Raw genomic sequence first — 16,584 nt, 5'->3', positions numbered from 1 at the left:
GTGAGCATTGTCTACTTGCATCTATCTGCACTCCCTCCAGCACGGTAAAGGAGTCTTAGTCATTTTGGATTTCTGCATTTGTTAAAAAAATGTATCTGACTTCCAACAGAAGTCTCTCCGGGTCAGTAGTGGAGCATTGAGACTTCCAGGCCTGCAACCAATCCTCCTCATAAATTTCCACCTTCATATCCTCACGTTTTCTGATATAATCAATCAAATCATCTTTCATTGATACAATAGCATTGTATAATTTAGCTATAACCCCTTCAGTGTTCTCCTTCTTGTAGGCACCTATGGAAATCTGAGTGAGTTGTGAGCAAGGTTTAGATTGCAGATCTCTGATCTCATTCTGAAAAAAATTCCAAACTTTTAAGTATCTATAAAAGTCTGACTGTTGAGTTCTTATGCTTGGCACATACTCGAGAAGCTCTCAATTTCCCCATTTAAAATAATTTTACAAAATGCAGTGATACCATGGAGTGAACCTAAATCAGTTTAGGTTCCATCTCACTGCTCTCATCGGCATTTCCAGGTGCAGCCTTCAGGTGTTTTCAGAGAAGCTGATCTGGCAGGTACATTGTACACTTCCTGCCCCAAAATCAAACAGTAATGTTGGCAATGAGCTGGCATTTGGCACATAGAGCCACAGGAGTTGGAGAAGAGTGGAAACAGAACTCAAAGAAGAGTAAATATTGGACTTCAATTCATCAGGTGGCTTGGAATGTTAATTCATATTTGCTAACACATTTATTTTAGTTGCTATGCCAGTGTTCTGTTTACAGCTTCAGTTGGAGTAGTTAGGGCACATGATCTGAATACATCCCAGCTGGGGACCATGTGCTGTGTGTTATTCCCACAGTTTAGGATCGTTCCCTGCTCTGTCTCACATCTCCTGCCCTCCTCTCCAATGTCATTTTATAACTGTGACAAAAATGCCTGAAAAGGTATATTTGTAAAAAAAAACAAAAACAAACAAAAAAAAAACAAACAAACAAGAACATCTAATAATAGCATTTCCCTTTAAGCCTTAAGCTCAAGAAAAATGAGTTGTTTTCATGTGCAAATATAGAATAAATGAGATATATGAACACTCTCATTAGGATGTTTGTAGATCAATAACTTGCTGACGACTGACACACAATACGCTGAAGACAAAACATTTTAATATGTGCACAGTGTCCACCAAACATCACATCCACACTAATATTTTTACATCTTTGATTTGCACATTCCCAAACATACAGTTCATAATTACCTCAACACTTATGAGCCTTTAAACAGAAGGTGCATTTTAAGGACGTGGAAGATCAGTATAAAAAGATCCGTTGTTCTAGTATTGATGCTAAATCATGATGTACACTTGTATTTTTTTAATTAGCACATGTTGAGATATAAATTCTCAAACAGCAATAGGAATCAGTCAAGCAGAATGAAAATGTTAATAAATGTAAAAAAAAAAAAGTTAAAGTCAGTCAACTCCTATGTTCAGCCTCTGTGGTCACAACTGTGGTACAATACATGTTGCCAAAGAAAAAAACTGCTTCTTGAGGCACAAAAACTGCAGCAAAAACAGAGCATTAATAAAATGCTTTCCAAATAATGAACTGACAGCTGACAGTTACATTGACAATGATTAACATAAACATGTCCTATCAGACCACTGATGGACTTTGTCAGTCACTGATTCAGTACAGGTAGAGACTAGAAGCAGTGTAACTGAAGCTGTATGGTCAGAACAAGGTTAATATGTATGTTCAATAATTGGCACCATGCAGCTGTTTTTGGCAATGTGGTTCATTTTAATGTAGGAAGAAGTGGAAGAAGTTTCACTTTCACCACAGAAGTTGAAATGAGACTCAGTGAGGACAGAACAGGAAACACTTATCCTCAAACAGCTCATGTGAGCAGGAATGAATGGAGGTTTAAGCATCAAACATCTCACTGATCATGAATGTATGTAGGTTTCAAAGTTTAAGTTGGAACCTACATTAGAGCAAGTTTGTACAAGCTTATTACAACTTAGGCTTTGTTTTTGTTTTTGGGCAACTGATCTTGTTTTCAATGACAGATATACAACTGAGATAGTGGAGTATCACAACTCTGCAAAAATGGGTCCAAGAAACAGGCAGTCAGACAATCAGACCACCTGCAAATGAGTGAACAGTTAGCTACACAAGTTAACACGTTATTTGTTGAAAAACCCAACAGTTTTAGAATCATTAAAGCATTTGCAAGCTCAAAGAACTGCAGTGAGTACAGCAGGTCAAAGGCGAACCTGGAATTTGATTTGGAAACTGCGGCTGTTTACAGCAGTTCATTTGTGTATTAACCCTCCGAACCCTAAATCACACCAACATGTTTGAGAAGTGGGTTTTCAAAAAAAAAAAAAAAAAAGAAAGGACACATTTGTCAGAGCTAGAAAATGTTAAAACCGAAGGAATTATTGTATTTTCAGCATTCTAGCAATCTGAACTTTTCATCAGTGATTTGCCATTAGGTCAGAAAACTTCACTAAATCTAAGTGTAAAACCATGATATTTACTCAAAATGACTTTATTCTACAGGTCTCATTTAAGAATTTCACCAAAATACAGAGAGTTCATTCTGTTTCTTTATCCTTATTTTACAAACTTGGGCTTCATCTAAAACCCATGTGATCGTCTGACCACTGGATGTAATCTTACAGTGCCAGAGGGCTGAGCTACAAAACTAAAGCCTAAGTTGTGACAGTTTTTTTTTTTAAAGTACACATGTGTAACAAACAGCAGCTTGTTCATTTATTCCTTCTCTACGTCCATCTGTTTAGGTGGATAGGGCTGGTATCCCAGCATGCATTATGGAGCAGTCAGTTTACAAAGACAAACAAAAATACAACATGATAGAGGAAGAGCATTCCCAGAATGCAGTATGTGGTTTTCAAATGCTTTAAATGTGTCAAACGGCCAGTCTAAGCTTGGCCTGGACAAGCCTCAAAAAAGGCCTCAAATCTCAGACACCGGTGCCCTACTTACATCTTATATTGAGATGTAATTAAGATACATTTACTTTGAATTACACCATAACAAAATTTAAAAACCTACAACGTCAATGATTTTCAGACACAATACACTTAGTAGCTGCTGTACCACAGATAAGAGAAACCAGCATACTCTGGAATGCAAATGTTAAGTCACTTCCTTAAAAAAAATGTGACAGATGCCCTGAGCTTCTCCTTTTAAACAGACCAACACAAGACAAGTAAGGATCAAGTGTACTTTGAGTGGTCATCGAGTCAGTGTGTGGACTTTCTCAATACCTTCACGTCATTTCCGGCAGCATTGCAGCCTCTAGCGCTGAGTCTCTAGCGAGAATCAGAGGCCTGGAAGTCCTCATCCTGCAGTAGTGGTTTCTGATTCTCGCTTCTCTGCTCGGCAGCCATAGCCTGCAAGGTTTCCCTCTGGATCTGCCTGGCCTTGTTGTACAAGAAGACTCCGATGAAGACGAGGACGGTGCCGGCGGCACTGAGGATTGTGATTTGGTTGCTGAACACGATGATACTCAGCCACACAGACAGGGCGTGCTTAACAGTACTGGCAACACTGAGGAAGAAATAGGATTGTTGCTGCAAGGATTACCATCAGCTTCATGCAGTTTAACCCATTTGAACCCCAAAAGCCACTGGTAGGTTCAAAAGACTTTGTTTTTTAGGGATTTCCGATAATGTCGACCCACTGAAATTATTGGCCCGATATTGGCAGAAAAATGTAATATCGGTCAATATCGTTATCGGGTTGTTGTTGTTTTTTTTTTGCCTATCATGAAAATCACTAAAGTAAGGCCTAGATTTTGCCAGCATTTACAGTTGTGGTCAGAAGTTTACATACACTTGTAAAGAACATAATGTCATGGCTCTCTTGAGTTTCCACTTATTTCTACAACTCTGATTTTTCTCTGATAGAGTGACTGGAATGGATACTTCTTTGTCACAAAAAGACATTCATGAAGTTTGGTTCTTTTATTACTTTATTATGGGTTAACAGAAAAAGTGACCAAATCTGCTGGGTGATAAATTTACATACAGCAACATGAATTAGCAATTTTGGTGAGAGTTGCAGAAATAACTGAAAACTCAAGAGAGCCATGACATTATGTTCTTTACAAGTGTATGTAAACTTGTGACCACAACTGTACCGGCACACAAATGATCTCATCATCAAAGGTGTCGTGAAGTGTGTAAACAAATCGTGGTTGCAGCAACAAGCTGCCTCACTAACAATTTGTCTGAGGTTTGGAATTATCTCCAAGCGCACATATATTGGCATCGGTTGATATCAATTGGAAATTGAGAGTTGGACAATATCAGCATATTGGTTACTGGCAAAAAAAGCCAATATCGGACATCTCTACTTTTTGTTTTTCTTCAATAGAAAAGAAGCAAAATGACAGAACTTAACAAAGGTAGAAACTGTAAAAACAGAAAGAATAGCTGTTTTTTTATTATTATCTTGGAACCTCTCATCTACGACATGCTGTTTTGATGGAAGAATTCAACAAATCTAAACCAAAAACAAAACAGTTCATCAATATCACTTTGTCTCATTTAAAAAAATGCCAAAAATATACTATTTGTGCTTACCAGATTCTGTTAAAAAAAATTGTTTCCGTCGGCCTCAGTGTAACCGAGAAGTTCTCAGAATTCTGAGAGTTTTGGACTATGCTAGGCTGAACTGCAGGCTGTGTCTACACAGAGCAGACAGGAGACAAATATGGAAACCGGTAAAATGTAAAAATGTGCAAAATCTATTATGTACAATGAAAATAGTATCTATGGTATGTCGAGTAACCCTTTCTTCCAATATCGTGAATGCCTGTGGGCACTTGGAAAAATGTTGGACATGTTGATTCAAGATTTTTAAATATTTGTAAACTATATAATTAAATTACTTTTAGTTTTGCTTTTATATGATTTATGACATTTTCTCTCTATTTCTAGCTCTATGGTTGTACTGTTTCCATAGAGGCAAAGAAGTTTGTAGGGAAAAATGAGCTCCTAGGGTGTAAAAATATGACATAAGCAAATAAACCCAGAAAGTGCCGGGAGCTGAGAGGGTTAAACTGGTTTCACACACAGCAGCAGCCCACTTTGGGAAACATACACTCAGTGGTCCACATGCTCATTAACCAATTCTCAGCACCTTCATTATGTGGCTGTGGCTCAGTACATGAGACTCTGTGCTGCTTGCAGTGAGAGTCAAGAACTTTGGTTCCTGTTTTCAAAGTGTGATAGTATCCTCCCCTTTAGTCCCTCACAGCTACAAAGCATGAAAATGTATGGTTTAGAATCAATAAGATAAACACTAAAAAGCCAGGGGGGCAGCTGGTTGTAATTATCTCAGCTGGATCAGAAGACTTGAATCTATGGCTGGTACAAGCAGCAGGGACACAACATAATGAATGCTTACATAAGGGACCAGATAAGTGTCGGTACAAAGTATAGCTGTAGACTTTGTGCTGTTGTCCTACCTGAAGGTAACAGGGGATATCCGTCCCATGAGAGCATAGGCAGTGACACTCTGCAGGTGAAACAGGCAACCATCGAAAAGCAGCAACAAGATAATGTCTTGACTTAAGATGAAGCTCTGTCCACTCTTCCCAGTCACTGGAATGTCCTGCAAACAGAGGCAAAGTGCAACAACCATGAACATAAATAAACTATTGTTACTGTAGTAACGTCTGCTAGAAACTGTCATTCTGCTTTTATTTTGAAAATATTCCATAAGCTAGAAAAGCACTCAGAGAGCGCAGTACTCTGCCAAGGCTGCTCAGTCATTGTATGATATCTGATGGATGAAAAATAAACGAACCATCCATCACCAAATCTACCCAGGAACAGCTGATAAACTATAATCGGGCTATAAGGAAATCGAGACAAGCTCACTTCTCAAAGCTTATTAGTGACAATCGAAACAACCTCAAGATTCTTTTTAAGACAATTGATCCCTCTTTTAACAACACAAACAATATGTCGTCTGACTTGAGGTGTGAGGAATTTGCAGCCTATTTTAACAGTAAAATAGATGCCATAAGGTCAAACTTACTACACTGCCAAATCTTGGATTTTAGTACCCATGAACCTCTTATTCCGAGTGGGGAAACACTAGAGAAATTTGTCCTGGTTGATGCTGGGATGTTGACAAGGGTAAACTCTCAACTCAAACCCACATCCTGCATTTTAGATCCCATTCCTACACCCTTTTTTAAATCGGTCCATGGCTTTTTGGTAAAGGATTTGCTCGACATAATAAACAACTCTCTCCAGACCGGTGTTTTCCCATCCTCTCTCAAAACTGCAATAGTCAAACCCCTTCTGAAAAGAAACAATCTAGATCCATCAATTCTCAGTAATTACAGACCAGTATCCAATCTGACATTTTTAAACAAGATTTTAGAAAAGCTTGTTTTTAATCAGTTAAATGATTTTTTAAATTGTAATGACATTGCCGAAAAAAAATGGTTTTCGGGCCAAACACAGTAGAGTCGGCATTAACAAAAGTTGTGAACGAACTAAGGTCCAATATGGATGTGAAGAAACTTTCTGTTCTGGTTTTACTGGACCTAAGTGCAGCACTCAACACGGTTGACCACAAAATCCTCCTGAACAGACTTCACACCATGGTTGGTCTCTCTGGCACTGTTTTTAGCTGGTTCAAATCTTACCTTACTGGTAGAGAGTTTTTTATAAGCATGGGCGGATACTCCTCAAGGAGCTATGGATTGAAGTGTGGTGTCCCTCAAGGTTCAATTTTAGGTCCCACTCTTTTTAATCTTTATATGTTGCCACTGGGCGACGTCATCAGGAGACACGGCATTAATTTCAGTAGTTATGCTGATGACACTCAGCTTTACGTAGTGGTGTCTCCTGATGACACCAGACCAATAGACGCACTTTTAAATTGTATTTCGGATATTAAGTTATGGATGGCAGGTAACTTCTTACAGCTCAACCAGGACAAAACAGAAGTACTTGTTATCGGTCCTGAGGCACACAGGGAAAAGCTTATCTTACGACTCAAAGCCCTGGATTTTAACACATCTGATCAAGTAAAAAATCTTGGTGTTATTCTAGATTTTAAATTAAATTTTAATGCTCACATTAAAAGCATAGTTAGGAGCGGTTTTTATCATCTCAAGAACATTTCCAGGGTACAGCCATTTTTATCTCAAGCCAACACTGAAGGACTAATCCATGCTTTTATTACCTGCAGAATAGATTACTGTAATGCTCTTCTTTCTGGTCTCTCTAAAAAAAGTATTATCCCACTACAGCATCTTCAGAACTCAGCTGCACGGGTTTTGACGAGGACCAGAAAGAGAGCACACATTACACCAATTTTAAAGTCTCTGCACTGGTTACCTGTCTGCTTCAGAATCGATTTTAAGATTCTTTTAATGGTTTTTAAAGCTTTTAATGGTCTTGGTCCAAATTATTTATCTGATCTGCTTTTGAAATATGTGCCTTTTAGAACCCTCAGGTCTTCAGGCAACGCTCTTCTAACTGTTCCTCATGTTTTAACCAAAACATATGGTGAGGCCTCTTCCTGACATTACGCCCCACATTTGTGGAACAGTCTGCCTGAAGACCTGAGGAAAACAGAGAATGTGGACATTTTTAAAAGCAAACTCAAGACCTACCTTTTTAGCTTGATTAAGCTACATTTATTTATTTGTTTATTATTTTAACCTTTTAGTCTGGTTTTAGCTACTTGTGTTATTTTATTATTTATCGTGTTTTTATTGTTATTATTATTTTTACGTCGGCTTCAGTCCGGTCTGAAGTCTTTTATTCCTTGTATTTATTTATCTTAATTTTTTTTATTGCGCTTATTGCTTTTATTTATATATCCTATTTATTTTTATTAATATATCCTTTTACCTATTTATCTTAATTTTTATTGCTTTTATTTATATATCCTATTTTTTCCATTTTAATCGAAACCTCATTCTCTGTTGTTTCCCCACTGTGTGAGATAGCGTTTCCTCAAGTGTTCAAGTGTTCTTAATTCCCGAGTTTGTGTGAGTGTGTGTTTACGTGTATGTGTGTGCATATGTTTGTTTTTATATCTCTTGTATTAAGTGCTTTTAATTGTTGTATTGTTTTTATGTAAAGCACTTTGAGCTGCTCCCTGGCATGAAAAGGGCTTTATAAATAAAGATTGATTGATTGATTGATTGATTGATTGATTGATTGACTTGTTGTCATAGCTACAGTGATGGCGTGATATCTCGCAATGATACAGAAATCTTTAACAAATCCGTTTATCCAGACTATAAGCTGCATCACGGACAAAATCTAACGTGTCATTTCTGACCTTCCCTGAAAATTTCATCCAAATCCGTTAATTTGTTTTTGAGTAACGTTGCAGACAGACAGACAAACCAACACCGATCGTCACAAAACTCCACTGCGCTCCTTGGCAGAGTAATAAGTACAGACTTTTGGTATAGTATACACTGTAACTGCATTTGTCTAGCTGTAACAATAATTCAGTACACAGGGATTAAGCAGTTGTGTGTTGACCTACCAAGAGGAACACCCAGGCAGGTATAAGCATAATGATTGCTGCGGCACTGGTATAGAACTGCAACTCTGGAGGACTGACATAAGACAGTGAAATTAGAGTTGCATGTATAGTTTTACAGTTGCAAACAGAAGAGTGTGTCGTCTTTTACCTGAATCTGTATGTGTCTCCACTTAGCAGTTTTTTGGAGAATACGTTCTGCAAGCTGAGATCAGAGAAACAGAGTTAGGTAAAGCATCACACTGCTGTGGAGAAGCTCTACTGAGTGCTGCAGTACCAGTCCATGATGTTGGTGGAGAGTGCTGCAGAGAAGCCAAGCATGTTGAAGCTGATCTCAGTGGCTGTGCAGAGGGCCAGGCCAGCCATGACTGGGAACAGGGACAGGTTTACCCACAGCCCTGTAGATTGGAGAGCAAACAGTACACACAATGAAGCATATCACTTAGCTTATCAACACAAAGCCATGACTGACTTCCCTGTGACCATGCTTTCAGGATGTCCTTAACTACGCATTAATAAGAAGTGACTGATAGGGGTGTTAGAAGCATTCAGATTATGAACACTGGTTGATTGTATTTCAAGACGACAGTGGACCAGATGTTGGCCCTTCACAGAGACAGCTGCTAGTTTCATTCTGTCAGTCTGGATCTCGACAGAGCTGTGTCAACTAGCCTACGAGGCAGTGTGAATTGGCCTCACTATATGCTGTTTGAGTGACAAGTAAAAAAACATCACACTATGCTGTCTTATCACTTTATCTTAAGTGCAATTTCAACAGCAGCATATTTGCTCTTATGCAGTATTAAAAGGTCAAAAATGAAAAACACAGTAGGAACTAAATGCAACAGAAGTCAGTACAGCTTTCATCACTGAGATTCAATTATTTTAATTTTGCAACAATTGTTGTCTCCACCTTTATTTTCCAAGACACTAAATCCTCGTGTGCACAGAGGATACCAAATTTCTAGATAGATGTTCTGTCATACTTCAGAAACACCTTTTTTTAGCTACTTTTTGCTGGAGGTGTTGAATCGCTCTGTCGTTTTCTTTAAAATACACCAAAAGTGTTTTATTGGAACAAGTCAGGCAACATAGTTGCCCAGGTCATAGTTTACCCTCTCCTTCTTTAGCAACTCTTGTGCGATTTTATCAGTGTGCTTTGGATCATTATCATGCTGGAATATTCCGCTTCTGCCAAACCTCTGCAGACTGGGAGTCATGCAGCCTCACATCATCACACTCCCACCTCTGTGCCTCACTGTCGGGACGATGCGTTCACTGTGGTAGCCCTGACCAGGTTCACACCAAAATACAGGACCCCATCTGAGCCGAACAAATGTATCTTCTCATTTGACCAAAGAATGTACTCCCAGTATTCATCAGGCTCCTTTTCATGTTATTTAACAAGTTTTGACTTGCAGTTTGGTTGACCAAAACCGACGATGTATTCCCCATCAGAAGTGAAACACATCCTCTGGAGCCTGGGTATGTGTGTGTTTACCTGTGTATTCCCCAAGGATCAGCCTGGACATGATGACGGTAAAAATGGGTGCTGAGCTCTTCACTGTCTCAGCGAACGACACTGCAACATTCTTCAGACTCACTAAGCCCAGAACCACAGTGGTGAACCTGACAAAGGAGACCGTGATGTCAATACTGAACTTAAAATAACGCTGATGTCCATTGGTAGTTGTAAAACTATGAGCTACGAGTAATGGTTTACTAAGCTAGTTCTGCGCCTCAAAAATATGAGGACTGTTTAACGAAGTTGGTATTTTACATGCACACATTAATGAACATGTGTTAAGCACAGTTATGTGGAACTAACTGTGAAGTTTAGAGAGACAAAGGAACCCACCTCATGAGTCCAACAAACAGCATGATCATGATAAAGTTGGGGGGATATTCTGATCTGGACTTGTGCTGATACAGGCAACAGGGGACAAACATCTTCAGACAGCCGATGACGGTGGTGGAGAGCATCTGAACAGCACCTAAGGACCAGAAGACAGACAACCAAACAGAACTTCAGCAACAAACACCCATTTAATTTCAGTGTGTTTCTTGCACTGACGTGGAAATGCTTGAGTTACTTCACTACTTACTAGCACTACTTCTGTAAATGCTACATTATCATCAAAATGAAAACACTTAACAAAAATGTAAAAAATGGGGTTACAGTGAAGAATTTAACCCCTTAAGCTTCAGTGTACCGCCGGCGGTACACCTACTAATTTGCATAGGAATTTCAAGAATGTTTGACGGCTGCAAACACGATTATACAAACACTATACGCCGATGGAAAGCTTAGATTCTCATGAATCCGCCGGTATAAACCACTTTCAGATGCGATTACCACAGCAGGTGAGAAAAACACATTTGTCCGACAAAAACAAATATTCATCCATCCGTTCTCTATACACGGCTTCAACGCACACAGCGCGACTCACATTTCCAGGTTTATTATTACACACAAAAAAAAAGATTCCACAAAAAACGGCCATAATCCAACCTTTTACATCCAGATGACACAAGCCAGTAAACTATTTTGTCCAAAACATGTCCTGAAGTCGGTATAAAATCCACGAATCGGTCATTTTCAAGGAAATGCACCTCGCGATGCCCGTCCAATATTCCCTGTATTTTTCGTAATTTTTTTTATTTAAAAATAGAATATTAGCGATTTTTTTGTACTGAAAACGGCTGGAATTGACTGAAGCTTAAAGGGTTAATTTAAACTGCTCATCTCTGACATGCACCAGGAAGCTCTTAGCACCTGGAGAGTTACTTTAAAACTGTATCTCCTCATAGCTGCACAATCAGTTGTGCAATCATTTGCTCAATCATTTGCTCTCAAACAAGATTGATATCTCTGAAAGTAGTTTTTCATGTCATGGAGGAAGGTAGCCTAAGAAGTCACTAGCATGTTTCCTGTATCACTTCTTTTTCTCTGAGCAATCCTTTTACACGGAAATATCTCACAGTAAAACTGTTGTTTTTAACTCCTATGTTTGGTAGGTTTGTCAGCCATTGTTGCAGTTACAAAATCTGTATTTTACTGGGGTAGAACTGCAGCCTGGAAATGGCTTTCAAGTCATTGCTGATTAACATGTAGCCTTAATGGACTGAGTTATTTCATACTCCTTCATACTCTACAAGCCTACAGAGATGGCAGCTGTAAGCCTCCTTGTGTTCTCACAGCTTTTAATTTATACTTCCAAGTATTAAGACATAAAAATCATAATAAAATGATTTTACACACATACAGTGCCTTGTGAAAGTATTCGGCCCCCTTGAACTTTTCAACCTTTCGCCACATTTCAGGCTTCAAACATAAAGATATAAAATTTTAATTTTTTGTCAAGAATCAACAACAATTGGGACACAATCGTGAAGTGGAATGAAATATATTGGATATTTTATACTTTTTTAACAAATAAAAAACTGAAAAGTGGGGTGTGCAATATTATTCGGCCCCTTTACTTTCAGTGCAGCAAACTCACACCAGAAGTTCAGTGAGGATCTCTGAATGATCCAATGTTGTCCTAAATGACTGATGATGATAAATAGAATCCACCTGTGTGTAATCAAGTCTCCCTCCATCCAACCTCACTGAGCTCGAGCTGTTTTGCAAGGAAGAATGGGCAAGAATTTCAGTCTCTCAATGTGCAAAACTGATAGAGACATACCCCAAGCGACTTGCAGCTGTAATTGCAGCAAAAGGTGGCGCTACAAAGTATTAATGCAAGGGGGCAGAATAATATTGCACGCCCCACTTTTCAGGTTTTTATTTGTTAAAAAAGTTTAAAATATCCAATAAATTTCGTTCCACTTCACGATTGTGTCCCACTTGTTGTTGATTCTTGACAAAAAATAAAAATTTTATATCTTTATGTTAGAAGCCTGAAATGTGGCGAAAGGTTGAAAAGTTCCAGGGGGCCAAATACTTTCACAAGGCACTGTATAAGACTTAATATCAGTAGTAGCAGATTATTTGTCCTTACCCAGCATGCTGGGTTCCCCCTCCAGCAGCGATAAGATGTATTTGTTGAGGAACAGAGTGCAGAAGCTGAAGAAGTACCAGAGGCCCAGGTAGATCAGGGAGCGCCAGTTCCAGACCCCAGACTCTGCCTCGATCACCGTGGTCTCTGTGACCGTGATCTTCAGCACCTGCTCCCCTGGCAGGCTCTCACTGCGGGCCAGGACCACCCGCTCCTGCCGGGTACGGAACGGTGACAGGAGACGCCATAGTGGGTGGTGAGCGGTCTGCCTGCTGCCTGGCATCACGCCTGCTGCCTGAGGGCCCTCAGGGGCCCAACAGGCAAGTGACAAGAAGGGAGATGATGAGTTGAAGACTGTTTTGATGGTCAGTCCATCTTCTTCTGAGCCCAGCAAAAATCTGTCTTTTTGTCTTGCAGTGGCTACCCGGAGCAGATCATGTACTGATGTCACCTGTCCAGGAGCTGGAAAGAAAAAAAAGTCTTCTGTGAGATGAGAGGGAAAAAAGGGAGGAACAAAGAAAACTCTCTTTGCGACTCACAAAATAAGATCACAGGCAGGAAATTAAAGTTGTGACACAATACTCCATCCAATGTTTTCATGTTTCTGAATATCTATACTACCATTCAAAGGTTTGGAGTCACCCAATTTCATCTTTTCCATGAAAACTGACACTTTTATTCATGCACTAACATAACTGCACAAGGACTTCATAATCATCAATGAGCCTTTCAACACCGTTAGCTAACACAGTGTAGCATTAGAACACAGGAGTTATGGTTGCTGGAAATGTTCCTCTGTACCCCTATGGAGACATTCCATTAAAAATCTGCTGTTTCCATCTAGAATAGTTATTTACCACATTAACAATGTCTAGACTGTATTTCTGATTCATTTAATGTTATATTCATTGAAAAAACTGCTTTTCTTTCAAATATATGGACATTTCTAAGTGACCTCAAACTTTTGAACGGTAGTGTACTCAGATTTTGTCTCATGCTGCTCTGATATTTACATTATCATTACTTCATGCACTATTTACGCTGTGTTCAGTAGCAGACAGCTGATACAGTGGTGGCCATCCTGAGAACATCACTCACACTGGCGTGGCACAATGTTTCACAACTATTATTTTGTTTTTCAGCAAACCTCTGCATGTAATATAGTCATCTTCCAGCTGCAAGGCAAAAGTGACACTGTGCAGCCCTGTATTAGAACTCATACAGTAAAATAAGCTTTATTTATTTAACTCACAATTGATTTAACATCTGGAACGCTCGCTTTCTAACTGTTGATAAAGCCAATAAGATAAGCAGATGTAAGACACTTAGGTCAAACGTGTCCTTGTTGGGGTCAGAAGACATCACACTGTGTCCATTCAGCCTGTTGTTTAGCTCTTTTTTTTTAATCTTTTGGCTGCAGGTTCTGGGTCAGTCTTGCATTGTTCAGCAGTTTGTCTCCAGAGCTCTTCAAAGTAGGTTTCATCCCTACAGTCTTTAAGAATCTGTTCAAGCGCTTCAACTAAATCCACAGGTAAACCTGAGTCACACACACTTTAACTCATTCAAACATGCACAAACACATTGTTTAATTCCATATAAACCAGTTGCATTTCTGCAGGTGTGATCTGCAGCTACTGGTCCACCAACATGTCCAGTGCTTGTGCTGTCTGGTTTCTCCTCCTGATGTCTTACATTACATACTGTCTTTTTATTGTAAAAGATATCCACAGTATGCTGCCACATGCTAGTTTCATATTGGTAATTCACATCTAGTACACTGACATCAGGCTTCAGAGCTGTTTGTTGCTGAGATGAACGTGAGTCTGCACAAAGTTGCCCTTAAATGTGTCAATATGGTGAATTACAGTTAAGCAGCGCCTCGGTCATCTTCATGCCCCACCAACTACACACCACGGACACGGACTAGTTGCTGCTAGCTTCTGCACACAGGAACACAACGGAGCGCGATGAAATGGTGAAAAGGCTACTGAGAAGATGAGCGCTTACCTCTGTGTGACTCCGGCTGTCTCTGTTCAGACTGGGAAACACCCGGAGCAGCTGCTCAGCGGACTTTATGGAAGGAGGAAGTTGCACATTGGCGTTAGCTAGCTGCTGTAGGCTGCAGCATGATGGGAGGTGAAGGAGTCCTGAGGAGCTCTGTCACTCACACACACACCAGTACAAAGCACAGTGTTTAATACGAGCAGCCCTATGAACAAACACGAAGCTATCTGACGGGCTCACATCGCCGCACAGCTCACTGTGAGACGTGGCTGCTAGCGATCAATGCGCAGCGTCAAGTTACCCCAAACACACACAAAAGGAGCAGCCTTCAAATTAAAACCTCTGTTAGGCCATTCAACTCCAGCCTCATGCTGATGGACTCAGATGTCTGTGTAGGTTCTCATTCATCCAGGTTATCCAAAGTTGTTTAAATCAATCCACTGGACCTTAAGAAAGTTCAAGGAACTTTGGATGATGGACTCAGAGTTAGTTCTATTATAATGAATTCCTAGAAAATATAATAATAATAATAATAATAATAATAATAATAATAATAATAATAATAATAATAATAATAGTAAAGTCCATATGCACACATACACTACCGTTCAAAAGTTTGAGGTCATGTAGAAATGTCCTCATTTTTAAAAGAGAAGTTTATTTTTCAATGAAGATAACATTAAATTCACCAGAAATACAGTCTACAAATTGTTAATGTGGTAAATGACTATTCTTGCTGGAAACAGATGATTTTTAATGAAATATCTACATAGGAGTACAGAGGAACATTTCCAGCAACCATCACTCCTGTGTTCTAATGCTACATTGCGTTAGCTAATGGTGTTGAAAGGCTAACAGATGATTAGAAAACCCTTCTACAATTATATTAGCACATGAATAAAAGTGTGAGTTTTCATGTAAAACCTGAAATTGTCTGGGTGGCCCCAAACTTTTGTACGGTAGTGTAATAATTAACGGTCATTACAGAATTGGAGGACATTTGGCCTGCAAATATTTTGAAAAATAAATCTCCTCTTTTACAATTTTCTGCTATATGCTCATTAATAATACGTAATAAACTATCAAAGCCTTGACTGGCTCAGCTTACACATCAATGGTACCATTTTTAAAAATGTTTTATTTGTTGTTTGCTAACCCTACTCTAATCACGGTAACAGGGTTGTTAATCCATGCTAATGTCAGCTTTTTCTCAGTAGTAGAAGTTAGATATTTAGCTGTTACTGCTGACCAGGAGGACAAACTTACTGACAGAAGAAAGTAAAGAGAAAAGTAAAAAATAATTTGTCTTTTCCTGATACTATGCAGAACAGGGTTGCATGAGGTAGAATGAGACATTCAATCAAGGCTGACAATGTTATGAAAATATGAAAAATAGAAGAGAGGACATAGACATAAGATTCTTTTGGGAAACTGTTTGATGATGATAATTCCAGTTTATAGTGTGATTCACTGTTTTCTTCTTCTTCTATCAGCTAAAAAGGTTATACTGACAGGGTTATTGTGGGATACACATTCCATGCATAATAATTATTGCTTAAAATAGGTTGATTAAAAAAATGTTCCCACAATTACAAGAGATGTCAATGGAAAAAAATAATACCAAAAAAGGGAGGCTTAAATTTAATTTTAACTGTTTTATTTGAGATTCAATTTAGTCATCAGGGGGGTCAGACAAGAGAAAAATGTAATTTTAGGTGGAACTCCAGACTTATTTGGTATTTTACAAATATTTTCCAGCAGTCTTTTCTCCTATTTTTTTTTTTTTTTCAATTTTAGATTTGGTCTCAGGACAAGTAAATTTACACAACAACTGCATGTTTTAGTGTGTTGTACATGGATTATTTGAAATTTGATGGTGGTGTGTGTGTAAAATGCCCTCCAATTCTGGCAGTTCACAGCGTGGTTCTGTTCATTTGTAGTAATTTAGAAACTGCAAATTTCAATATTGATTGGAAATATTAAATAAGCTACTAAAAACTTACAGTAAATGAAAAATAATA

General features: G+C 38.8%; 1 protein-coding gene across 1 annotated transcript; it reads right to left on the bottom strand.

The window, feature by feature from the left end:
• Nucleotides 1–1,141: 1,141 nt before the first annotated feature.
• On the bottom strand, nt 1,142–14,933 carry LOC110969134 (solute carrier family 35 member E2A-like). Its single transcript, XM_051949395.1, has 9 exons — nt 14,567–14,933; nt 12,563–13,021; nt 10,417–10,552; nt 10,060–10,187; nt 8,836–8,956; nt 8,710–8,763; nt 8,562–8,634; nt 5,503–5,648; nt 1,142–3,578 (listed from the first exon to the last, which is right to left on the bottom strand). The coding sequence occupies exons 2-9, from the start codon at nt 12,840–12,842 to the stop codon at nt 3,341–3,343; spliced, it is 1,176 nt and encodes a 391-aa protein (XP_051805355.1). The 5' UTR covers nt 12,843–13,021; nt 14,567–14,933; the 3' UTR covers nt 1,142–3,340.
• Nucleotides 14,934–16,584: the final 1,651 nt, after the last annotated feature.

This window comes from Acanthochromis polyacanthus, chromosome 6 (assembly GCF_021347895.1).
Source record: "Acanthochromis polyacanthus isolate Apoly-LR-REF ecotype Palm Island chromosome 6, KAUST_Apoly_ChrSc, whole genome shotgun sequence".
In the NCBI taxonomy this organism is placed as follows: Eukaryota; Metazoa; Chordata; class Actinopteri; family Pomacentridae; genus Acanthochromis; species Acanthochromis polyacanthus.
This window is presented reverse-complemented; position numbering and strand designations above follow the sequence as displayed.

Coding starts and splice junctions, on each gene's coding strand:
- LOC110969134 (XM_051949395.1), bottom strand. CDS start 12,842: ATGCCAGGCAGCAGGCAGACCGCTCACCACCCACTATGGCGTCTCCTG. Junction 10,553..12,562: donor GGGGGAACCCAGCATGCTGG/GTAAGGACAAAT, acceptor TCTGGTCCTTAG/GTGCTGTTCAGATGCTCTCC. Junction 8,957..10,059: donor GATCCTTGGGGAATACACAG/GTAAACACACAC, acceptor TCCAATCTACAG/GGCTGTGGGTAAACCTGTCC.